The 25,734-nt window shown below is 34.0% G+C and overlaps 1 protein-coding gene across 2 annotated transcripts in view; it reads right to left on the bottom strand.

Annotated features, from left to right (window-relative positions):
• Positions 1 to 15,853: 15,853 nt before the first annotated feature.
• foxp4 (forkhead box P4) overlaps positions 15,854 to 25,734 on the bottom strand; it is a 311,486-nt gene continuing 301,605 nt past the window's right edge. For both annotated transcript variants that reach the window (XM_061922608.1, XM_061922609.1), the window contains 2 exons: positions 22,047 to 22,219; positions 15,854 to 19,854 (listed from right to left, as the gene is read on the bottom strand). In XM_061922608.1, the coding sequence (XP_061778592.1) occupies positions 19,707 to 19,854; positions 22,047 to 22,219 (321 nt within the window). In that variant the 3' untranslated portion in view covers positions 15,854 to 19,706. The remainder of the gene's footprint in view (positions 19,855 to 22,046; positions 22,220 to 25,734) is intronic.

Here is a 25,734-nt window from a genome sequence, read left to right as displayed (position 1 = left end):
GTGGGTAAAGTGTCTTGCCCGAGGACACAACGGCAGTGACTAGGATGGCGGAAGCGGGAATCGAGCCTGCAACCCTCAAGTTGCTGGCACGGCCACTCTACCAACCGAGCTATGCCAAAATAAGAGAACAACTTCAACTCAAGTTATGGAAAAAAGTGCCAACATGGCACTGCCATATTTATTATTGAAGTCACAAAGTGCTTTTTTTTTTAACATGCGTCAAAACAGCAGTTTGGAATTTGGGACATGCTCTCCCTGAGATAATCCTAAAACCCACTACAACTATGGGAAATACTATACTTTGAATTTCACAAAGTGCATTGTTTACTTTTATTTTTTTTAAACATACCTCAAAACAACAGTTACACAAGCAATGAAGACACACGGCTTCAGTCCAGATTATACTAGAGTATTAAAGTAAACAATAACATAGTCCACCCTTTAGTAGACTGCCTGGTATACTTTATAACAGGAAATTATAAACTGTGCTCAATCTGCCCTGCTCTAACGTATTTGTATGACTAACACAAATGTGCTGCAAGCTAGTGGTGAGTGCTTGAAGTGGCCTACCAGTCAGTCAGAGCTTCTGAAATGCTGCGTTGAGACAGGGCACCTCTGTTCACTGCAAGCTGCTTTCGGTGTTTGCTTTTCATCCACCTTCTGCTTGTATTCCTGGTGTATCTCCTTATGATTATTGAAGAGGTGGGAGATCAAATTGCTCGTAATAAAGGAAGATGTCTTGGTTCCTCTTCACAAAACCAACTTTTTGCAGTCATTGCAATTTGCCAGTTTTTTATCCATCAGACACACTTTAAAATAATCCCAAACCATAGACATGGTGTCGTTAGTCCATCACCGAGCGAGCTCACTTGTTAGCCACGGCTACAGCACCGGCAACAACACACTCTTGTTGTTGTTATGCTGTGGTTGCGGCGGTTTGATGAGGTCAACGCCTGTGTTGTGTGTGGGAGAGGGGAGGGGCTGCTGACTGGAAGACGCAACTGCTCTGTACTGCTCCCTACAGATACTGTACGTACCGCTCCGTACAGCGTCGTTTTAAAAAGTCAATTTTACTTTTTGAAACCGATATCAATAATTTCCGATATTACATTTTAAAGCATTTATTGGCCGATATTTTCGGACATCTCTACCGAATACCATTTATTTTCACATGTTTTTTTGTTATACGTGTATGATAAAGGACACAATTTTTGGTGTGTTTTATTATTTATAGTTTGCTTAACAGTAATATAATATTCTTATATTGTATAAGTGACCAGAGATCAAAACTGGGAATATAATCCCAGAGAAGGGAAAAAAAAATGGTCAGATATTTTTAAATTCAAGAAACAATACGATTAGGTTATATATACAGTACATGCGTATATCCTACATAAACAATGTATGAATACATTATATATTTATATATCTTAGGGACCTGTAAACCAGTGTTTTTCAACCTTTTTTTAACCATGGCATATTTTTTTCAGAAAAGAAAAAATACAGAGGCACACCACCAGCAAAAAAGGTTAAAGGGAACATTATCACAATTTCAGAAGGGTTAAAACCAATAAAAATCAGTTTGCAGTGGCTTATTTTATTTTTCGAATTTTTTTTCAAAATGTTACCCGTCCCGGAATACCCCTAAAAAAAGCTTTAAAGTACTGTCCGTTTCCCTGTGACGTCACATAGCGATTCCAATACAAACAATGGCGAGTAGCAGAGCAAGATATAGCGACATTAGCTCGGATTCAGACTCAGATTTCAGCGGTTTAAGCGATTCAACAGATTACGCATGTATTGAAACAGATGGTTGGAGTATGGAGACAGATAGCGAAAACGAAATTGAAGAAGAAACTGAAGCTATTGATCGAATAGCTATTGATCGAATAGCTATTGACGCTATCCGGCCATGCATTTCTGTCTTAGCATCGCCGGTAAAATGTGCGGACCAAACGATCAAGACTTTCGCATTGACACTGGATCAACTTAAATCCGTCGATTGGTAAGTGTTTGTTTCGCATTAAATGTGGGTGGAAGGAAACGCTGGATGTAAATATAGTTTCAAATGTACATACAGGTAGCCTTAATAGCATGTTAGCATCGATTAGCTGGCAGTCATGCCGCGACCAAATATGTCTGATTAGCACATAAGTCAATAACATCAACAAAACTCACCTTTGTGATTTTGTTAGATTTATTGTTGGAAATGCATCTGCTTTGAGTGTCGCAGGATATCCACACATTCTTGTCATCTCTGTGCCATCTCTGTCGTAGCATCGCCGGTAAAAACCAAACGAGGGACTTTCGCATCTCTTGACACTGGAGCAACTTAAATCCGTCGACTGGTATTTGTTTGTTTGGCATTAAATGTGGAATGGAGGGAAAGGCTGGATGCAAATATAGCTACAAATGAGGCATAATGCTGCAATATGTACACACAGCTAGCCTAAATAGCATGTTAGCATCGATTAGCATGCCGTGCTAATCGATGCACATTCTACGTAAATCAACTTGAATCCGTCCCTGATCGTGTTTTTACACCCTCCGACAACACACCGACGAGGCATGATGTCTCCAAGGTATCGGGAAATAGTCGAAAAAACGGAAAATAACAGAGCTGATTTGACTTGATGCGTGTGATTTGGTAGGGAACATGGCGTTGAGTACCGATGTGACGTCACGTTCTGACGTCGTCGCTCAGAGAGGGATAAACAGAAAGGCGTTTAATTCGCCAATATTCAAACATTTAAAGTTCGGAAATCGGTTAAAAAAATATATGGTCTTTTTTCTGCAACATCAAGGTATATATTGATGTTTACATAGGTCTGGTGATAATGTTCCCCTTTAAAAAATGAAACTCCACCAGGTTGTCGTGCCTTATTTTGAGTTTGTTGTTGTTTCCTGTGTGTAGTGCTTTAGTTTCTGTCTTGCGCTGTTATTTTGGTGACCCTTCCTGTTTTCTTGGTGTTCTCCTGTAGCACCGTCACACCTTCTTTTGAGTTCTATTCCTGCACCTGCTTTGATTTGGCAATCAAGACTATTTAAGTTGTGCGTGCGCTATTCTTCTTTGCGGGGACACTGTTGATTGTCATGTCATGTACGGGATGTACTTTATGGACCCGTCTCCGCTCCACATAATGTAAGTTTTTGCTGTCGTCCAGCATTTTGTTTTGGTTTACTTTGTAGCCAGTTCAGTTTTACTTTTGTTTTATATAGCCATCCCTATGCTTCAGTGCCTTTTCGTAGCAGGACTTGCCTTTTGTTCATTTTTGGTTTAAGCGTTACATACGCTTTATATACCAAAAACGTTGAGAAACACCGCACTAGACAACAGCACATTATTACAATTATTGATTTGCAATAATCTTTTTTTGGACCATTTAGGTGAAGTTGCATAATTTCCCGTGGCACATCAGGCGATATCTCCCGGCACACTAGTGTGCCGCGGCACAGTGGTTGAAAAACACTGCTGTAGATTGTATCTCTGTTGCTGCAGCAGCAGAGTTTATTCTGTCTTGACACTTTGTGTTGATATTTTGTATTACATTCGTCCCTTAAATTATAATGTTTATAGTGATTATTTTATATGTATTTTTTATGTATGTCACTTTGGATAAAAGCCTCTGCCAAATACTTAAACATAAACATACATAAACACCTGAAAGTCTTTATACCAGCTAAACTCTTATCTTTCTAATCTTATCTTTACATTTAAATAATTTCATTGAAAAGCTATACTATTATGGTCATACTCTTTGTTTGCTAGCAGCTACGATTTCAGTACTACTTGAAGATCTTTGCTCCTTCTCGACTCTGTGGTAAATTTCTTTTCACAATAGTACGTTAATGTTAAAGGCCTACTGAAACCCAATACTACCGACCACGCAGTTCAATAGTTTATGTATCAATGATGAAATGTTAACATTGCAACACATGCCAATACGGCCGGTTTAGTTGACCAAATTGCATTTTTAAATTTCCCGCGAGGTATCCTGTTGAAAACGTCGCTGAATGATGACGCTATAAGTAGTCTGCTTTTAAGCGCATAATGACACAGTATTCTGGACATCTGTGTTGCTGAATCTTTTGCAATTTGTTCAATTAATAATGGAAAACTCAAAGTAGAAAGATGGAGGTGGGAAGCGGTGCACTGCAGCTGCGTTTAGCATCACAAACACAGCCGGTGTTTCCTTGTTTAAAATTCCCAAAGGTGAAGCTTTACTATACAACAGAGCGGTCAAGCGAACATGGATCCCGACCACATGTCAACCGGCAGGTTTCGGTGGGAAAATTGTGGTAATAAGTCGGCTCTTACCGTAGACATCAGCGGAGCTTGCGTCCTGCTGCAGCTGCGTGGCTTTCCTCAGAGACACTGGCGGTCACCACACTCGTGGCCACACCCCTCCGACTTTCAGGTACTATATAATCCAACTAAAACACTATAACACAATAGGCAGATAAGGGATTTTCCAGACTTATCCTTGTAAATGTGTCTAATAACATCTGAATTGCTCTCACTGCCCTCACCTTTTTTCTTTTTTAACTTTTTTAAAAAACTTTTTATTTTATTTTTTTCCCAGTCCTTCATTCTCATTATCCTCATCCACAAATCTTTCATCCTCGCTCAAATTAATGGAGAAATTGTCGCTTTCTTGGTCCGAATCGCTCTAGCTGCTGGTGGCTATGATTGTAAACAATGTGAGGATGTGAGGAGCCCTACAACCCGTGACGTAACGCGCACATCGTCTGCTACTTCCCGTACAGGCAAGGCTTTTTTATTACCGACCAAAAGTTGAGAACTTTATCGTCAATGTTCTCTACTGAATCGTTTCAGCAAAAATATGGCAATTCCGCGAAATGATCAAGTATGACACATAGAATGGACCTGCTATCCCCGTTTGAATAAGAAAATATAATTTCAGTAGGCCTTTAAATCTTACTTGTGAAAAGTAATCCCCCCGATTCCTATTTTCAACAGTCCGCTCATTTGAGCAGGAAAACGTATATGTATGTGTATGTATGCATATATATATATATTAATTGTAGATGCTCATATTGGCTGTTCAGATTTACTTTACAAAAGAGAAGCGTGTGTGTTACGGACAGAAAAGCCCTGTCTGTCTGAGAGAAAGATAAGCATTATTGACCTACAGTTAACAACTAAGTTATTTCACTTTACCTTTTTTCTGTGTTGAAGCAGCAAAAAAGGATATTATGTTAAATGAAAAGTTTCTGTCTCTAATAGCTGATATAATAATGTAACTGCATCATAAAGCCTAAAAGAATCCCATGGAGTTCAAGGATGAATAGTCTCTCCTATTGCTATAGTAAATATTACATTAGTAATTAGTAATGTACCAGCCTAGTTTTGAATGGCAGGGTCCCTGCTATCAAACGTTGATAAAAATGTAACATTTACATAATAAAAATCAACTACGGGCTTCCCAAATGCTGTAATAAATCAAGCACAATGAGGTGGGCATATGTCAAGCATGTGGCCCCACGCTTATTTACAGTAAGTCATTAATTTGACTCAGTCATTATTTTGTCTTAGTAAGTCAATATTTACTAAGTCTAAATTGACTTATCAATAACCACTAATTAATTTGACTCAGTCATTATTTTGACTTAATAAATATTGACTTACGAAGACAATACAATTACTAAGTCCTTAGTGACTTATCAATAATCACTAATTAATTTGACTCAGTCACAGTGTTTCACAAAACAGTCCTCGTTACCTGGGATACCAAGTGTGTCGTTATTTTAATTTGACTTAGTCATTATTTTGGCTTAGTAAATATTGACTTACTAAAACAAAATAATGACTAGGTCAGATTAATGACTTACTGTAAATAAGCGTGTGGCCACATACAGACATATGCTCAACTCATGCTTAATTTATTACATTGATTATTTTGACATAGTAAATATTGACTTACTAAGAAAAAATAATGTCATACTTAGTATCTCCGGTAACTAGGACTGTCTTATGTGAAACACTGTGCGGGTTTATAGATTTTTTAATGCGCCAGAAAATAACCCATTTTTGGTACAATACCCAGTAGTGCTTGAATGTGTTCCTGTATGGTATTTCTCCAGCAATGGTCAAATGGTGATATAAATGATGGAATTTTGAGAGGTAATTATTGAAGTCGGACATCACCAAAGGCCTAGGTGGGAAATGCACGGCCCTCCACTGTCAGTGGGTCTGCCTGGACCTCAGTGCTCCCCGTGATGCTTGGGCCTCGCACACACAAACACGCTCATTCCGGCTGATATAAGTAAAAAAAAAAGCGAGCACAGAAGCGGGACTGGTAACGTCGACCCAGCCGTATCCGCGCATCTCATGTTTACTCAGTCCAGATGAGCGCTGAGAAACAACGCCAACGCTGCCAAGAACAACATTTTCATGTTTTGCTCTGCACCCTGGCTCACCTTGCATATATGCTCATAACGTACCCGGCACACGTATCCCAAAAGCAAAAAAAAAAAAAAAAGTCGGTGTCAAGAGTGATGACTGAGAGAAGTTCCCAAAAAGCAAAAGATGACACAAAGTTTCAACTGAAAAACCCCCACAAAAAACATGCATTTTTCTTTTTTTTTTTTGTCTTCCTCCCTGTGGCGCATGCAGAGAGCGGAGGTTGAAAGAAGACCCGCGGGGTACAACGTGCCGAGGAGAAGCTCAAGGAAATGTGCAGAAAGTGAAGAGCGAGGAGGCGAAAAGTACTCTGAAACACCAACACCTCTGCTTGTGACGTCACCGCAACACAAAAGCGTGCAGGTAAGCAAGGCCCGTCCTGACACATGTCCGCTCTGCCGGGCTCTCTGGCGCACCCTGTCGGCGGGATGGTGCGGTGGATGTTTTTGTTGCTGTGTGCATGTTTGTGGCATGCTGCTTGTGTTGTCTGGTTTGTTTACCCCTCCTGCTGGCTGCTTTGTGTATCACAGCACGTCAGGCCTATGAAGAAAAAAAGAGATTTTTTAATAAGAATTATTAGATGCATAAGTCTGTATTTATAAATATGGTTGTAGTAGGAGTATAATAGATCATTATTATAATGTATACAATAACTATAATAGATGCCGCTAAAATTATAACGGAAATTGCAAAAAAATGAGACAATGATGAAATAATTGCAATTTGAAACAGTTTCTGTATTATGACCATTCTATTCATAATTCAGGATACATGTGTTTTGATTTTTAATGGGGTTCTTTAAAATGTATAAGCTATTTAAATATATAGTGCAATATTATAAAAATGACTTTGCAATAATGTATTTTAATTATAATTTTTTTTTGAGTATCCATTTTCTAACGCTTATTCCCTTTTTGGGTTGCAGGGAGCGCTGGCGCCTATCTCAGCTACAATCGGGCGGAAGGCGGTTTACACCCTGGACAAGTCGCTACCTCATCGCAGGGCCAACACAGATAGACAGACAACATTCACACTCACATTCACACACTAGGGCCCATTTAGTGTTGCCAATCAAATAATTTACCATTAATTTAAATAATACACAATTAACCTGCACTTAAAGTGTCCATTTGTTCCTTTTTTATTTATTATGAAACGTTCATCCTCCCTTACAACAGTGATGTGTAAAATTTGTTTTCAGTGAGGGCCACACGCCATCAATATAAATGAACAATATTATTGCCTCATAAAAAATAAAATAGTAAAATATGCAATTGTGTACACACAATTGCATATTTGTTTTTCTCACAACCAAAACAATATGACCAAAAAATACCTCTTAAAAATGATAAAAATCTTATTTTCTATGAAAAAGAGTTATAATTCTTATTCTCTTCTTATCTTATCAAAATGTGAAGTTTTTTCTCCCCCAAAAGAGGTGATAATTATTTCAGAAAATAATGATTTTCTTCTTAAAAAATTATGCAATTTATTAGAATATCGTCCTTCTGCAAGAAGTCATTTTTAGAAGACAAAGAGTTGACTTAAGTAATTGTTGTCTAAACGGAATAAAAAACTATATATTACAAAAAAAGAAAAGGCGACAGTAATATTTAATTGGAATGAAGTCGGAATATTTTCAATAATCTGATGATAGTGTTATTTTTTGTTAAGAAAAAATAAATTAGTAAAGTCTAAATATTCTTTATTAAAACAAAGGTTATCTTATAAATATGTGACATGAATAGGGGAAATTAATATTTCATTGTAAGGAAGTCAGAATATTTTGAATAATCTGAAGATGTTTTATTTTTTGTGAAGAAAAAATTAATTAGTAAAGTCTAAATATTTTTCATTAAAACAAAAGTTATCTTATCAAAATGTGACATTTGTTTTAAACATAATTGACAAGAATAAAAAAAATATCATGCATTAAATATTTTTTTTCTGCAGTTTGAACCATTTATTTATTTTCAGTGTAATTATACTCTTAAATATTTGGCCTCAGAATTAATGGGGACAGATTGTAACCGACAAAAGTTTCCATCTCCATTTTAAAAAGATATATTTTTCATAATCAAACCGATGCTTGAAATACCCTAATGCACGATCAGTTAATATTAACGTCCCAAAGATATGCAATTGCAAGTACAGCAAACCTTGTTTTATTGCTGTTAATTGGTTCTGGACATGATAAATTAATTTCCACAAAGTAGGAATCATTCATTATAAATCGAATATTTTCATAGTTACGACATAAAACAATTGCTTAGTACGTTCTAAATACGTTTTTCAACATTATGACAGGCCTCCAATATACAGTAATGTTGCCTGAGGCTGAGCCAATCAATGGCTACGATACTGAACAGCGTGCTTTTATTGGTTTGATCTCCTCTGGGGGGCCAAAACTAGGGTCGTGTTGGTATTTTTACAGGGTTTTTGCAGGTCATTTAAAAGCACTGAAAGTCATTCAATGGATCTTGCAAAAAAGAAGTCCAGAGGCATTTAAAAAAATGATCGCGGTGAACTCCCGATTAAAGGCAGCGGTTAATGTGACCTGTAACCTCTGCTCTCGTCTTGACGCCACCACAACTGGCAGCTGCTGCTACCACCACATATAAATAAATACAAAATAACAGATTCCCTGATTAAACAGTCCTGTGAGCCAATTCTGGTATAATTGTGTCTATACAGACATTAAAAAATTAACTAAAACTGCAGTAAGACATAGACATTACATGTGTTTGAAATGGTAATACAAATTAAATTAAATTAAATTTGCTGATACCTGCAGAAACCCTCTTTAGTTCATGTAGTCATTTTATGCTCAAATAGTTGATTCACTCCCAAAAAAAAGTTGTGAAATATGCTTAAAAAAAACAACCAAAAACATTTATCAAGAAAGAATGAAGTGTTTTATTGACACATTACCGTATTTCCAGGCTGGCCAGATTTGACAGAGCAGCAACTCTAAAACTGTTGTACGTCATCTAGTGATACACCGAAGAATAATTTCATTATTATTAAGTATTTATTACACTGTTCAAACTGTGGAGTGTTACCGTGTCCCAAAAAATGGAAAAAGACTTGTTAAACAAAACTTCTGCTTTGTTTTTAATGACTACTTAGGCCTACCACACAACTCTACTTTAATAGATTATAAATTATATTTATACTTATAATATAATGAATAGTATATTATCATAATGCATACTATACATTATATTTATAACTATATAATAATAAATAGTACTAATAATAAAATAATGAATGATAAAAAATAATACTTAAAAAACATAGACTAATTTAGTTGAACTATAATACCGTATTTCCTTGAATTGCCGCAAGGCATATAGTATGCGCCTGCCTTGAATTACTGCCGGGTCAAACTCGCTTCGCAAAATAATTAGCGCGTGCTTAGTATCACCGCCGGATCCAAACTCGTGACGTCACGAGTGACACTTCCCCTGTCATCATTTACAAAATGGAGGAGGCTGATTTCAATACCGGTAATTTGAAATCGCATAAAGGGAAGAAGATTAAGAACTAAGCTTACATCACACTTAACATTTTTACTGCATGCCTTTGGTAAGTGCCGGAGTGAGAAGAGGTTTTAAAATAATTAGCGCATGCTTACTTTTACCGCATGCCTTTGGTAAGCGCAGGAGTGAGAAGAGGTTTTAAATTAATTAGCGCCCCGGCGGCAATTCAAGGAAATACGGTATACATGATTATAATATTTATAAATATTATATTAATATAATGCGTATTATTAGATAATACATTATATGTAGGGGAGCACGGTGGTAGAGGGGCAAGTGCGTCTGCCTCACAATACGAAGGTCCTGATTTGTCCTGGGTTCAATCCCGGGCTCGGGATGTTTCTGTGTGGAGTTTGCATGTTCTCCCCGTGACTGCGTGGGTTCCCTCCGGGTACTCCGGCTTCCTCCCACCTCCCAAAGACATGCACCTGGGGATAGGTTGATTGGCAACATTAAAAGGTCCCTAGTGTGTGAATGTGAGTGTGAATGTTGTCTGTCTATCTGTGTTGGCCCTGCGATGAGGTGGCGACTTGTCCTGGGTGTACCCCGCCTTCCGCCCGATTGTAGCTGAGATAGGCGCCAGCGCCCCCCGCGACCCCGAATGGGAATAAGCGGTAGAAAATGGATGGATGCATAGTGTGTGAATGTGAGTGTGAATGTTGTCTGTCTAACTGTGTTGGCCCTGTGATGAGGTGGCGACTTGTCCAGGTTGTACACCCCCTTCCGCCCGATTGTAGCTGAGATAGGCACTGGCACCCCCCGCCACCCCAAAGGGAATAAGCGTTAGAAAATGGATGGATGGACATTATATGTATAAATATATAAGAACTATAGTAATAAAACAAATAATAAAACATTATATTATAACATAAATATGACTAAAATGATAAATAATGTATTAATATAACCTGACCCCGGACGGGACAAGCGGTAGGAAAAAAATGGATGGATGGATGGATATTAATATAATATTATAAATGATATACTAATGTATATTATTATATTATACATTATGTGTATTCATATTACAATAGTAATAAAAAAGATAATATAATTATATTACAATATAAATATGATTATAATCATCCATTCATCCATTTACTGCCGCTTATTCCCTTTTGGGGTCGCAGGGGGCGCTGGCGCCTATCTCAGCTACAATCGAGCGGAAGGCAGCGTACACCCTGGACAAGTCGCCACCTCATCGCAGTCATTATAATTATAAATATTTTATTGATATAATGAATATTAATAGACAATACATTATATTTATCATTATGATATAATGAATATTATATGAACATAACAAATAGTATTATATTATATGTATATTTATTTATAATATTTATATTATATAGTTATAAATTATATTTATAACTATATAATAACAACAATAATAATAACAACAATAATAATAATAATGAATAGTAAAACATGATTAGTTAAATGTGTAAATATGTTAATATAATATTATACATACTATGTTGATATAAAAAATATTAATATAAAAAATATTACTGTATTATACATTGTGTAATTATATAACAATAGTAATGAAATATGTAATTGTATTAGATAAATATGATTATAATTATAAATACTTTATTGATATAATGAATATTATTAGATGATACATTGTTTTAATAATTATGATATAATGAATATTATATTCATTTAATAACAAATATACATTACAATAACAACAATAATAATAGTAATAATAAAATAATGAATGATGAAAATAGTACTTAAAAACAGTCTCTAAGTATGTTGAACTATAATATACATGATTATAATAATTATATTATGTTAATACAATAAATATTATATTATACATTATATGTATAAATACATAAGAACAATAGAAATACAATAAATACAATACTAAAACATTATTGAATTATAATATACCATAAATATGACAAAAATTGTATAGTATATTAATGTAATATTATAAATAATTTTCTAATATAATGAATATAATTATACATTCTGTATAATTATATTACAATATTAATAAAAAAGATAATATAATTATGTTAAATTAAACATATGATTATAATTAGGAATATTATATTAATATAATTAATATATTATACATTATATTTATATAAATCAATAATAATACATTAATGAATAATAATATACTATTAAAACATAATATATTCTATAATTTATATAAATATAATAATTTAAAATATATTAATTTAATGATATATAATTATACATTATATGTACAATTATATGAAGACAATAATAATGAAATAAATAATGATAATAAAAACATTTTGTTATAATATAATGTAAATGTTTATAATTATGTGTTTAATATAATAATATATTTATAATATAATTAATATTATACTAATATAATGATTATATTATGCATTATAATTGTATAATATAAAAAATACAAAATAAGAAAAATATAATTATACTAAATATATATATTTTTTTTATTTTATTTTATTTTAGTGTAAAAAGTATAAATGTATACTTTACTATAATATTTGTATACAATAATATAATTATACTAAAATATATATGTATATATATGTATATAAATATATGTTGGTATAATATTTTTTTTATTTAGTTTTTTATATTATATATTCATTATATTAATATAATCGATATATTATAAATATAATGTATAATCTGATATTACTTATATATATGTGTGTGTGTATATATATATATATACACACATATATGTATATATACACTCATATATATATGTATATATATATAAATTATATATATATATTAGATGTTTTTAAAAAGTATGAATATTCTGTTAATAAAATGAATATTGTGTTACACATATTTAAAATGACAATATAATGAATATTACATTAATGTAACAATGAATGTTAATCTCTGAAGCAACAAGGACACAGCATGGGACAGTGTAATAAGTATTTTATTGCATTTTATAATGCCGTTGTCAATAATTAGTACAGATTACATGCAACTAGACCTACTGTACAGTTTTTTATTGTCTGCATGGACAGACACGAGAAGATTCAGGTTACAAATACACAGATATATGTGTGTGTGTGTGTGTGTGTGTTTTATACAGCATGAAAGAAAGGGCAGTGACTGGCATCAACATGGCTACCTGTGGCGGGGGCTTAAAGCCACCGCCCAGTCCCCGCCTCTTGAAAACTCTGGTGACACGTCCAAATAACAAGAAATAGCAACAAAATAATCCAAAGCATAAAGTGAAAGTAAACAACACGAAGGGTCACTGCTAAAAAATGTACACACATTCCTAAGGTTTCGCCCGAGGAGAGCTCGAGTGGTCGTTCCCACTGGTGGATCTGAACCGTCAGCCAATGAGACGTCGGCGCGTCCGCCCGTCCAAATAAAAAGAGATAGCAGTGAAGCCTTTTGGAAGTAGCTCGCTTTCGGTTTTGGTTAAGGTTTCGGTTTGGTTACAGTTCAAGAGTTTTGGACTTTGGCCTCGGACGGCAAAGTCCACGTTTTGGTACCGAGACGGAGCGTCGCTAGCGCCAGGGATCAGGCCACGCCCCCTCAACCCGCCCGCGGATAACCGACGGCTCTGCGGGTCAGAGGTCGGCTGAGGAACGACAGAGGTCAGTGGTCACCACATTGGACCGACACAAACGTCACTCCACTTTTTTTGCTTTTTTTTATTTTTTATTTTTTCCTTAAAGCAAGAGGCTAAATATTCTTACACTCGTTTCCTTTTCAGAGGTTTTGGTCCTGTCTTGGAGGAAAAACAAAAAGTCCTTCTGAGGTATTGATACATAATGAAGTCACTTCTTAATCTTTTGTTGTTTTTTTTTCCTTAAAAACGCACACGAGACAAAAAAAAAGTATCAAAATAGACCCTAGCTAAGATAAATATACAAACAGGTCTCACCTAAAACCACTGGTCTAACTTTCTTCTTTTCACTGTTTTCTTTAGCGATAATACATTTAAAAAAAAAACATCATCAGCGTCCCAGACGGTTTTTTTGTTTGTTTTTTTTGCGATGAAGAACTGAAAACGGGGGAAAAAGACCTTTCAAACCAGGACAGCCGCAGCACTCGACATGATGCATACGCGTGTACTTCAGCAGTACTTTATAGCGGTATTACAAGGGCTGCAAAAGAAGTCGACACAGAAATTAAAGGAAAAGAATGCCCCGCGTGAATTATTCATACACAAGAATACGTCGTGTAGTGCCGGGAAATGTTAGGCACCTGTACACCTGTGAACGTGTGTACAGGTGTACCTTAAAGCACGAGATCTTCCACGCGTACGACTCACGCAGTTGTGTTTTTTTTTAACTGCTTTGGATATTTCCACTCAGTCTCTAACCCAGGGGTGTCCAAACTCTTTGATGTAACTCTGTGTGTGTGTGTGTGTGTGTGTGTGTGTGTGTGTGTGTGTGTATATATATATATATATATATATATATATATGAAAGGAAAAGAATGCCCCGCGTGAATATATACACACATACATACATACAATATATAAATATATACACGTACATACATATAAATATATATACATGCCAACATATAAATATATATACATACACATATGTATATATATATTTATGTATATATATATATATATATATATATATATACGTGTGTATATATACTTGTATACATATATATATGTGTGTATATATACTTGTATACAAATATATGTATGTATATATATATGTGTGTGTATATATATGTATATATATGTCTATATATGTGCATATTTACACACATATATATATATATATATAGATATGTATATATACACACACACACATATATATATATACACATGTATACATACATATGTGTATATATATATATGAATATATACACACATATACATACATATATATATGTGTGTGTGTATATATACACACATGTATGTATATATATATATATATATATACATATATAGCCTGAAGACTGAATGAACAAAAATATAAGTTTTATTTTTATAATGAATTGTAAGTTACAATTTTGTAATTATTTTCTTCTTATATCAAAAATGTATTTTTTTCATTGAAAATAAGGTGAGACTTAATTGGAAAAATGTTTCTCTTAATGAAAAACAAAGCATTTTTTTAAAAGAATGTCTTACTTATGCAAAAATTTAATTTATGAGAAAAGAGTTTCACTTGTGAGACTTAAGTCATTTTTGTAAGTCCTATAAGAATAAAGTCATTTTGCCAAAATAAACCTATTAAAAAAAACCTATTCTTATGACGACAATGTGTATATATAAATCTTTCTCTTAATGAAAAACAATGCATTTTTTAAGAATATCTTACTTATGCCAAAAATTTAACTTATGAGAAAAAAGTTTTCACGTTAGTAATTTTTGTAAGTCATATAAGAATAAAGTTATTTTGGCAAAATAAACCTATTCTTATGACAACAATGTGTATATATACATACATATCAATCAATTAATGATTATTTATATAGCCCTAAATCACTAGTGTCGCAAAGGGCTGTAGAAACCAAAACACGAACCTCAACGACATCCTCGGTAGAGCCCACATATATACATGTGTGTATATATACATATGTATACATATATGTATGTATATATACTTGATGACCTTCTTAAAGAAATATCGAGCGGTTAAAATGCCCCAAACATGGATAATTAGAGGATTTGAATTATGTGTTGTGCTTGGACAATTTTCGTATAATACCCACAAAGTTCAGTGAGCAGGTTTAGTTATGTGTGACCATGTCTGTCGACTTTCTGTGTTAGTTGTTTTGCGCCACGACTGGGAAAAGTTGTTTGTATAAAAATGCCGAGCTGTGTACACTGCAACGTCTCTCGGGCCAAAATGAACACGCCGGCGGGCTCTACTTGGCCCGTGGAACAGAGTTTGGACACCACTGCTGGAAGTAAGTGTGTTTGGGTGTGTGCGTGTGATCAATTCATCAAAACCTGATGGTTTTTAGCCAGAGCGAGGTAGTTTTTTTTTTTAACAGATCTTTGTATTTGGTGTCAGGGAGACCAGACAGGAACCAACATTTTAGGCATTTGTCGTCGTGGTTATTCAGCAAGGAAGTACAGTAGGGATGGGATTCGTCACCCATTCCTGGGTGGATCTCGCGCGAGAGGAAAAGGGGGTATAGGGGGGTAAATCATTTTCACCATGCAGTCTGCAGAAAATTATGGGAAGCGCCACTCTGTATAGCAACAGCGGTCAAAGTTGGAATTGCCGCATTTCAAGATATTTACTTAAGTAGATAGGGCATCCTCCCAATTCGTCACATTTCATGTGTCAGGTAAACCGCCACATACGAATCCCCATCCCTAGTGTACATCGCAGAGTTCCGAAAAGGAGGTAGTGTTCTTTTTGGTCTGTCTTTTTCGGTTCAATTAAATAAGAAAAATGGCGTGAAGTGCAAAAGTTAAGAACTTCTTGGCTACGCGTCGTCTCTCGCTGTTGCCCTCGTACATAAATATCGACTTTTTGAGCGTTGGTTGTCTGTTCCGTCCCCTGTCGCCACACATTTTTTGGAACGACTTGGTCCCGCTCGTGTTTGGAACACACTCTAAGTGCTTTTTCTTTGTCTTTGCCAGAGGAACTGTGCATGCTGGTAATACTTTTGTGTACCAAGGACTAGTACTTCCACTGCAAAGAAGAAAAAAGTCATAAGGTGAGGATAATTTTCGGAAAAAAATTCATTTTCTTCATTAGTATTACGCCATTTATAGGAATACATAATTTTATGAGATGAGGAGAATAGATTTCTGTGAGTGTCGGACACTTTTGTTATACAAAAGGCTGACTGTATTATTTCATGGAAATAAGTCTCAATATAAAAATGATTTTGATATTAAAAAAAAAAAAGTCTTAATATTATTGGAAAAAACTAAATCGTGATGAAAAAAGTAAAATTTTTAACTTATTAGAATGTGATATTTTTGTATTTTTTTTAAGATGAGTATTTAGTAAGATTAAAGCATTTAATGTGAGTCTCAACAAAATACAATCAATCAATCAATCAATGTTTATTTATATAGCCCCAAATCACAAATGTCTCAAATACAGTCAGACATTGTGCTAATAAAAAGTCAATAATAATCTTATGACATCAGTAATATTTTGTGGGAATAAAGTCTGAATAAAAAATAACTTAAAATATTAAAACAAGTATATATTATTAAAAAAAAAATCATGATTATGTAGTTCTTTTTTTTTCAAAAGAAGGTGAGAGTTCATTTAGAAAATCTTTGACTTCTGCAAAAAGTAATTCTTGGAAGAAAAAAAGTTGTGATTTTGTGAGACTTAAGTAATTTTTTTATGTCCTAACTATATCAAGTCAGACATTTTGCTAAAAAATCTTATGACAGTAGTAGTTTTTATGAAAAAAAAAGTAATATTTTATGGGATTAAGCCTGAAGATTCTAAATAAATAAAATAAGATTTATTTTTATAATGAATTATAAGTTACAATTTTGTAATTATTTTCTCATATCAAAATGTTTTTTATTCAAAAATAAGGTGATACTTAATTGGATAAATCTTTATCTTAATGAAAAATGATGCATTTTTTTTAAGAATGTCTTACTTCTGCAAAAATTTAGTCCTTACTAAATCAAGTCCGACATTTTGCTAAAATAAAACAAAAAAGCATAATGTTATGACAGTAGTAGTTTTCATGAAAAAAAAAGTAATATTTTATGGGATAAAGGCTGAAGATTCTGAATAAATAAAATGTTTCATATTTGTAAATATTTTCTTCTTATATCAAAATGCCTTATTTTTATTCAAAATAAGGTGAGACTTAATTGGAAAAATCTTTTCTCTTAATGAAAAATTATGCATTTTTAAAGAATATTTTACTTCTGTAAAAGTTAAATTGATCAGAATAAGGTTATATTGCTAAACTAAAGCTATTCATATGACATTTTTCATGTAAAAAAAGTTTTATTATTTTGAGTGAAAAATTCTTGGATGATGATTTGATTTTGTGAAGAAAAAAAAATGTAAATGGGGAAAAAATGTTTGCAAGAAAAATATAATTTTTGGTGAAAAAAAATTATTAAAATGTGATTTTTTTTGTGGAAAAAAATTGTCATTTTTTGTAAATGACAATGAAAATATGATTATTTTTTTCTCTGCAGTGGTTTGAACCATTTTTCTTCCTTTTCAGTGTAATACAACTCCTTTGTGTATTTGGCCTTATCACTAATGTGAACAGTTTTTAACCGACAAAAGCTTCCAAGTCCATTTTTTAGTTTTCACTTTGGTTTGCGGTGTGGTCAGCAACTGTAGTCCTGTTCAACTTTCAAACAAATATAAAAAAGAACTAAATATCACAAAAAAAACAGCTCAGAACTTCTGGTTTGTTGTCTTTTGGCCAGTTTTTAAAGAATAAGGAGGGAGACTCTAATAATAATAGTAGTAAAATAATAACAAAGTAAAGGGTTTTTGGTTTTCTAAATATTTCTTTGGTAACCTGTAAAAAAAAAAAATACGCGGGAGTGAGAAGCAGATATTTCTGAAGCAAATGTTCAATTTGGTATGGCACTGTAGACAAAAGTAATGTTTTTTTTTTAAAATGTCTAAAAGTCAGGTGACGATCCTCGAACACGTGCGCTTTGAATCCAGCCTCGTTTTGGTGTCCTACAAAAACTACTTCCCGTCAATCTGGAACTTGAGTAGGATGAGGTACTCGGAGACTGCATTCATATACATTTCTTTTAAAGCATGACTCACATTTCTCACTAAAAGAAAACAAAAACAAGCGGAAATAAAACAAGCGAATGGAAATAATCCTGTCTGGACCCACGGGAAAGGTTTTAAGTGCTATCTCCACATTTCTAGCCCGGCGACACTTTGGCAGTGAATGGGAGAAGTGACAATACTGCGTTTTTCTACTTTAGTCGTACTCTTTAGGATAGGAATGGTGAAAAAACAAACACAACGTCCTGAAGGAAGTTAACATGGAAATAATCATCGCAAAAAAGTAAAGAATGATAACAACATAACAAAAAACTGACAAAGAAAGCTACCACACTTGTTATATATTCCATATCGTCGACAGGTTCCTTTTTTTTTTCTTTTAAGTCACAATATTTCTGGCTGTTTCCGTCTACGAGTGTTCATCCCCTCCATCCCAAACGGGGACGTTCCTTTGCTTGCAGTCTTTTTGGGTGGCCGGGGCAGTGTGTTCATCTTCTCTCTTTTTTGTTTTTCATAACTCACGTAAAAGCCTCAAATATGTCCGTAAGTGAGGAGCCACACCCCCCCTTGCCACACATCCCCCTCCATGGGTCGAGGTATTCTTTGAAAGAGTCCATCTTTTCTGAAAAGTTGAGTTCGGTAAATGAAATGATTGACTCCAAAGTGGTGGGTGGGGGCAGGGGGGGATACTGCACAGCCCCCCCCTTAGACTCCGCCCCCAGGGCAGATGCTCCAAAGCTATATACACGCCATCTTCGAGGGAGGGTCCAAACCTCTTTGGGGGGTCTCCATTGAGAAGTTTGGAAGGAGGCTTGGACAATTGACGAGTGTGTGTGTGTGTGTGTGTGTGTGTGTGATTCGGCGAGTTAAAGAGTACTTAATGGAGGTCTTTCAAACCCTGCTTGGAGTTTCTTAATGTCATCCTTTGGTTGCTTGCTCGTGACGACGAATATTCGGAAAAAAAAAAAAAAAAGGAAAGAAAACTTGTTTTCGTTTCCTCTTCGCTATTGTTTCTTCTTCAGAGACGGCTCTGACTAAGCCCCGCCCCCTGGATCCATCTTACTCCAGATCGTCGGTGGGCAGGTCCTCCTCCAGGTCACGGTCGTCGCTCGACAGCGGCAGGGCGTGTGTGACGCCGGCCAGGAGGGAGATGGGCCGACAGTCCTCCTCGATCTCGGTGGGCTCCTCCTTCACGTGCACTGCGTGGCTGCACACACACACACACACACACACATATACCGGTTATCATTTGGAATGGGTACCAAGTTTTTGATCATGACTTCTGGGAACTACCCTTATTACAGGTTGTTGGAGGCATAGAAAAATGAGGTCAAATGGCCACTGCCCAGTTAGCTCATACACGTCTTTAAATCACTGGATTGATGAAGTAATGTGCTGTTCGTACTTACTGGGGACCCTTGGGAAAAAGAGTAAATATGGTTCATGGGGACCAAATTATTTAATAATTTTGCATAATTCACACAAATTTGTACGTTACTACTGAGGGCCATTTATTAAAAGAAAAAAAAATAAAGTTCAAATTAAATATATGATCCTCAGAACACATCACTACAGCTGTCCTCTTATAGGAAGTTTCATCACTTCAAGCAAATCCTGCATCTTCTGTGACATTACTGCAAGCTGCTATTTAGCAGTAATGAAGTTGTCTGCAACTCGAACTACCATATATAGAAGGATATAGAATAGATCTGACTATCCTTTAAAAAGGTTTCCCTTTAGGGGACCTCTTTTTTTTTGGTCCCCATACCGTCAGAAGTCACATAAAAAGTCACTGTCATACTTGCCAATCTTGAGACCTCCGAATTCGGGAGATGCGGGGTTGAGGGGGGCGGGGTTTGGTGGTAGCGGGGGTGTATATTGTAGCGTCCCGGAAGAGTTAGTGCTGCAAGGGGTTCTGGGTATTTGTTCTGTTGTGTTACAGTGCGGATGTTCTCCCGAAATGTGTTTGTCATTCTTGTTTGGTGTGGGTTCACAGCGTGGCGCATACTTGTAACATTGTTAAAAGTTGTTTATACGGCCACCTTCAGTGTGAACTTTATGGGTGTTGATCAAGTATGCTTGCATTCTTAATGTGTGTGTTAAAACCGCATATATTATGTGACAGGGCCGGCACGCTGTTTGTATGGAGGAAAAGCGGACGTGACGACAGGTTGTAGAGGACGCTAAAGGCAGTGCTAAACAGTCCGATGTCTGTAGGAGTGTTTTCATGCATATTTGTACGCGCTGTCTTAATGTAATCAAGCTGCCGTCGTTAGCATTAGCCAATATGCTAACACGTTTAAATGTCTTTGTATTATTAACTTACAACGGCATTGTTTTTATATTGTTTCAGTTTTACAAATTCCTCAGTAAATTTACCAAACGTCACAGTGGAGTTATTGACTCTGTTTAGCTGATTAGAGAGCTAGCTTCTGCTGCTAGTGACCAGTGCAGCTGCCTCGTGGTTAGATTATCCTCACCGAGACTGGAGGTTATGAGTTCAAACCCCGGCCGAGTCATACCAAAGACTACAAACATGGGACCCATTGCCTCCCTGCTTGGCACACCGCATCAAAGGTTGGAATTGGGGGTTAAATCGGCAAATGATCCCAGAGCGTGCCGGCGCGCTGCTGCTCACCGCTCCCCTTACCTCCCATGGAGATTGGCTCAAATGCAGTAGACAAATTTCACCACACCCAGTGTGTGTGAAACAATCATTGGAATATTAACTTTAACTTTAGCGGGTCCACGACGATTCACTTCTGTTTTGCCTGATTATCCGTTTTACTGCCGTGTTACAGACACCGTTTTGGAAACAATTAACGTATGTAAACAAACATTCACAAAATCGTTTGTACCGGTGTATATCTCTGGCTTATTTATTCTAAAATCTGGTGGGTGTGGCTTAAAAAAGGTGTGATTTATAGCCCGGAACATACTTTAACTACTTAGTCCTAATTCTTTAAAGTGCAGTTAATATTTGGACGTCTTTTTCGTACAGTACGATGGTTGTAAATCCTGAATGGCGTCCACACTTCAATGGTGATTTGTTTCAATTTAAAGAGCGATGTCTAAAGGCCACATTAGAAACAACTATGCAAAAGTGCAATATACCTATTTATTGATATCTGCACCTTATTGCTCTTTTATCCTGCACTAACATGAGCTAATGCAACAAAATTCCGTTCTTATCTGTGCTGTAAAGTTCACATTCGAATGACAATAAAAGGAATTTCAAGTCTAAATGGATAAACCAAAGCAGAGGTTCTCAAAGTAATGACCCAACATTAAAACACAGTAGCGTAGCGGGCCTAAGTATTCGTTTAAACGAACAGGTACATTTCATATTTTTGGCCAGTGTAGCACGACACAGGGTTTCGAAGAGTAACACCGTCTTACCTGTACTGCTGCGGGCTGAGCGTGGGGCTGCAGCTGCCGTTGCTGTTGACCTGCTCCACGGTGGAGCTGACGTCGTCGTGGCCCACATGCAACATGTTGAGGCTGGCCGCAGACGGAGGGTTCACCAGGGAAGAGCTGTTGAGCAAGGACAGACTGCTCTCTGCCAGGGCTGCCTGCACACACACATTTATTGACACAGGTTTACATCCACTTAGTTGCTATTTTCTTCAACATACGCCAGCATTTACTTCCTAATGTTGGATGACTGCTGCATGAGCGGGGTACTCGACAGACCACTAGGGGGCACTTGCACACAGCGCATTGCGCATCAGGCCCTCCCGCACATGGAGGAGCCTGTCAAAAAGTCTGAGCGTTCAACCCAGAGTCTCAACGGACATGTTGGAGTCGACTGACACACAAACGCGCTGGCGTCCTTTGACGGCAGAACTCCCAAAGGGCAGCCGTGTGGTTTTTCTACCTACAAAAAAGGCCTGCAAAATGGCTGCAGGTGTCACCATTCTTCTGTAAGACGTTTTTTTCTCAACTTTGCCTCTTTGTTACTTCAGCATAGTTTGTTCTGGTATCTCTATTGATGACACGTTTGAAAAAAAAATAGTTGTAATACTGTCGAAGAAGTTGTCATGCAAGAATTTTTAGGAATATACTGGGAATGACTCACTTATAAGACATAATGATATCCTTTTACAGTATTAAAGTCGAATATATTGTGAAATATATATATATATATATATATATATATGTTTTTTTTGTTAGAAACAAGTTGGTAATATTGTTTAAATAAATGATGTCATTCTACAAAAATTATGGTGGAATATTTTGAGAAAATAAATGTTTTATAGGAAAAAATTATGCAATTTTACAGGATTAAAGTCAAATATAATTTGATTTTATTTTTTTTCAAATAAATATTTAATATTGTGAGAGAAAAGTTACTTAACAATAATTTTGTAGGAATATTAAACATATATTTTAAGAATTTTCTTTATATTTTTTTTTTAAAGAAAAATGTATGTCATTTCACATGATTATCGTAATTAGAATTTTTTAAATTTATTTTACCAGACAAAAGTATGTAATTTACATGATTAAAGTCAAATATATTATGAAAAAAGTGTTGTTGTTTTTTTGTTTTTTTTCCCCCGAAACAAGTTAATAATATTGTTAGAAAAAAAGTTGTCATTCTACAAGAATTATGGTGGAATCTTTTGAGAAAATAAATTATATATTATAGGAAAAAAATATGCAATTTTACAGGATTAAAGTCAAATAAAATGTCTTTTTAAAAAAAATATATATTTAATATTGTGAGAAAAAAGTTATTTAACAATACATTTGTAGGAAAATTAAACATATATATCTTAACAATTTTCTTTACATTTTTTAAAAGAAAAAAGTATGTCATTTTACATAATTATCAAATAAATTCAAATTTATTTTACCAGATAAAAGTATGTCATTTACATGATTAAAGTCAAATATATTATGAAAAAAGTGTTGTTGTTGTTTTTTTTCCGAAACAAGTTAGTAACATTGTTAGAAAAAAGTTGTCATTCTAAAAGAATTATGTTGTAATATTTTGAGAAAAAAAAGTTCATATTTTTTAGGAAAAAATTGTACAATTTTTCAGGATTAAAGTAAAATAAGTGATTAAATTTTTTGTGTAATAAATATTTCATATTGTGAAAAAAAAGTTATTTAACAATAATTTTGTAGGAATATTAAACATATATATTATAAGAATTTTCTCAAAATTTTTTCAAGGAAAAAGTGTCATTTTACATAATTATTGTCAAATAAATTCAGAATTTTTAGAATTTATTTTACCAGACAAAAGTATGTAATTTACAAGACTTAAGTCAAATATAATATGAAAAACGTGTTTTTGTTTTGGGGTACTTTTTAGAAACAAGTTAGTAATGTTAGAAAAAAAGTTGTCATTCTACAAGAATTATGTTGGAATATTTTGAGAAAAAAGTTCATATTATATAGGAAAAGATTATGCCATTTTACAGGGTTAAAGTAAAATAATGTGATTTTATTTTTTTGTGAAATAAATAGTTAATATTGTGAGAAAAAAGTTATTTAACAATAATTTTGTAGGAATATGAAACATATATATTTTAAGAATTTTCTTTACATTTTTTAAAGAAAAATGTATGTCATTTTACATGATTATTGTCAAATTCAGAATTTTTTAAAATGTATTTTACCAGATAAAAGTATGTAAATTACAAGATTAAAGTCAAATATGTTATGAAAACTGTGTTTTTGTTTTGTTTTTGTTTTTTCGAAACAAGTTAGTAACATTGATAGAGAAAAAGTTCTCATTCTACAATAATTACGTTGGAATATTTTGAGAAAAAAGTTCATATTTTATAGGAAAAGATGATGCCACTTTACAGAATTAAAGTAAAATATAATGTGATTTATTTTATTTTTTTTAAATAAATGTTTAATATTGAGAAAAAAGTTATTGAACAATAATTGTGTAGGAATATTAAACATACATATTTTAAGAATGCCCTGCGAAGAGTGGCGACTTATCCAGGGTGTATCCCGCCTTCCGCCCGAATGTAGCTGAGATAAGCACCCAAAGTGAATAAGCGGTAAAAAAATGGATGGATGGAGGGATTTGAAAAATTTTCTTTATATTTTTTCAAGAAAAAAGTGTAATTTTACATGATTATCGTCAAATAAATTCCGATTTTTTATTTTATTTACTTTACCAGACAAAAGTATGTAATTTACAAGATTAAAGTCTTTTAGAAACAAGTCAGTAATATTGATAGAAAAAAAGTTGTCATTCTACAAGAATTATGTTGGAAAATTTTGAGAAAAAGTTCATATTTTACAGGAAAAAATATGCAATCTTACATGATTAAAGTCAAATATATTTATATTTTTATTTTATATATTTAAAAAAAAATAATTGCAACATTGAGAGGAACAAGTTGTCATACAAGGCATTTTTGGAATAATATGAACCTTTTTTTTCATTTTACAAGACAAATTTATGTCATTGTACAGGATTAAAGTAAAACATTATGAAACAAGTGTTCTTTTATGTTGGAATCATTTGAGAAAAAAAGTATGCATTTTATAGGAAACAGGATTAAAGTCAAATGGGAGGATATTGAGAATTCTTATTAAATAAAAAAAATTGTGAGAAAAGTTATTTAAGAAAAATTATGTAGGGATATTAAACACATACATGTATATATATATATATATATATATATATATATATATATATATATACATATATATATATATATACATGAATACTTTTTATTATTTTAAGAAAAATGTATGCCATTTCACATGATTATAGTAAAATATATTTATATTTTTATTGTATATTTTTTTCCACTTTGCCACATTGTGCAGAAAAAGTTGTCATACAATAATTTTTAGGAATATTCAGATTTTTTTTTTAAGTCAAATATTTTATAAAAATTCGTATTTTTTTGTTTTGTTTTTACAAACAAATTATTAATATTGTTAGAAAAAAAGTTGTCATTATACAACAATTGTTTTGAGAAAAAAAAGTTAATGTTTTACAGGAAACAATAATGCCATTTTACAGAATTAAAGTAAAATATATTGTGATTTATTTTTAAATAAAAAAATAATATTGTGAGATAAGTTATTTAACGAGAATTGCGCC

The sequence above is a fragment of the Nerophis ophidion genome, linkage group LG16 (genome assembly GCF_033978795.1).
Source record: "Nerophis ophidion isolate RoL-2023_Sa linkage group LG16, RoL_Noph_v1.0, whole genome shotgun sequence".
Lineage (NCBI taxonomy): Eukaryota > Metazoa > Chordata > Actinopteri > Syngnathiformes > Syngnathidae > Nerophis > Nerophis ophidion.
Note: the sequence above shows the minus strand (reverse complement) of the source record. Positions and strands in the feature narration are given on the sequence as shown.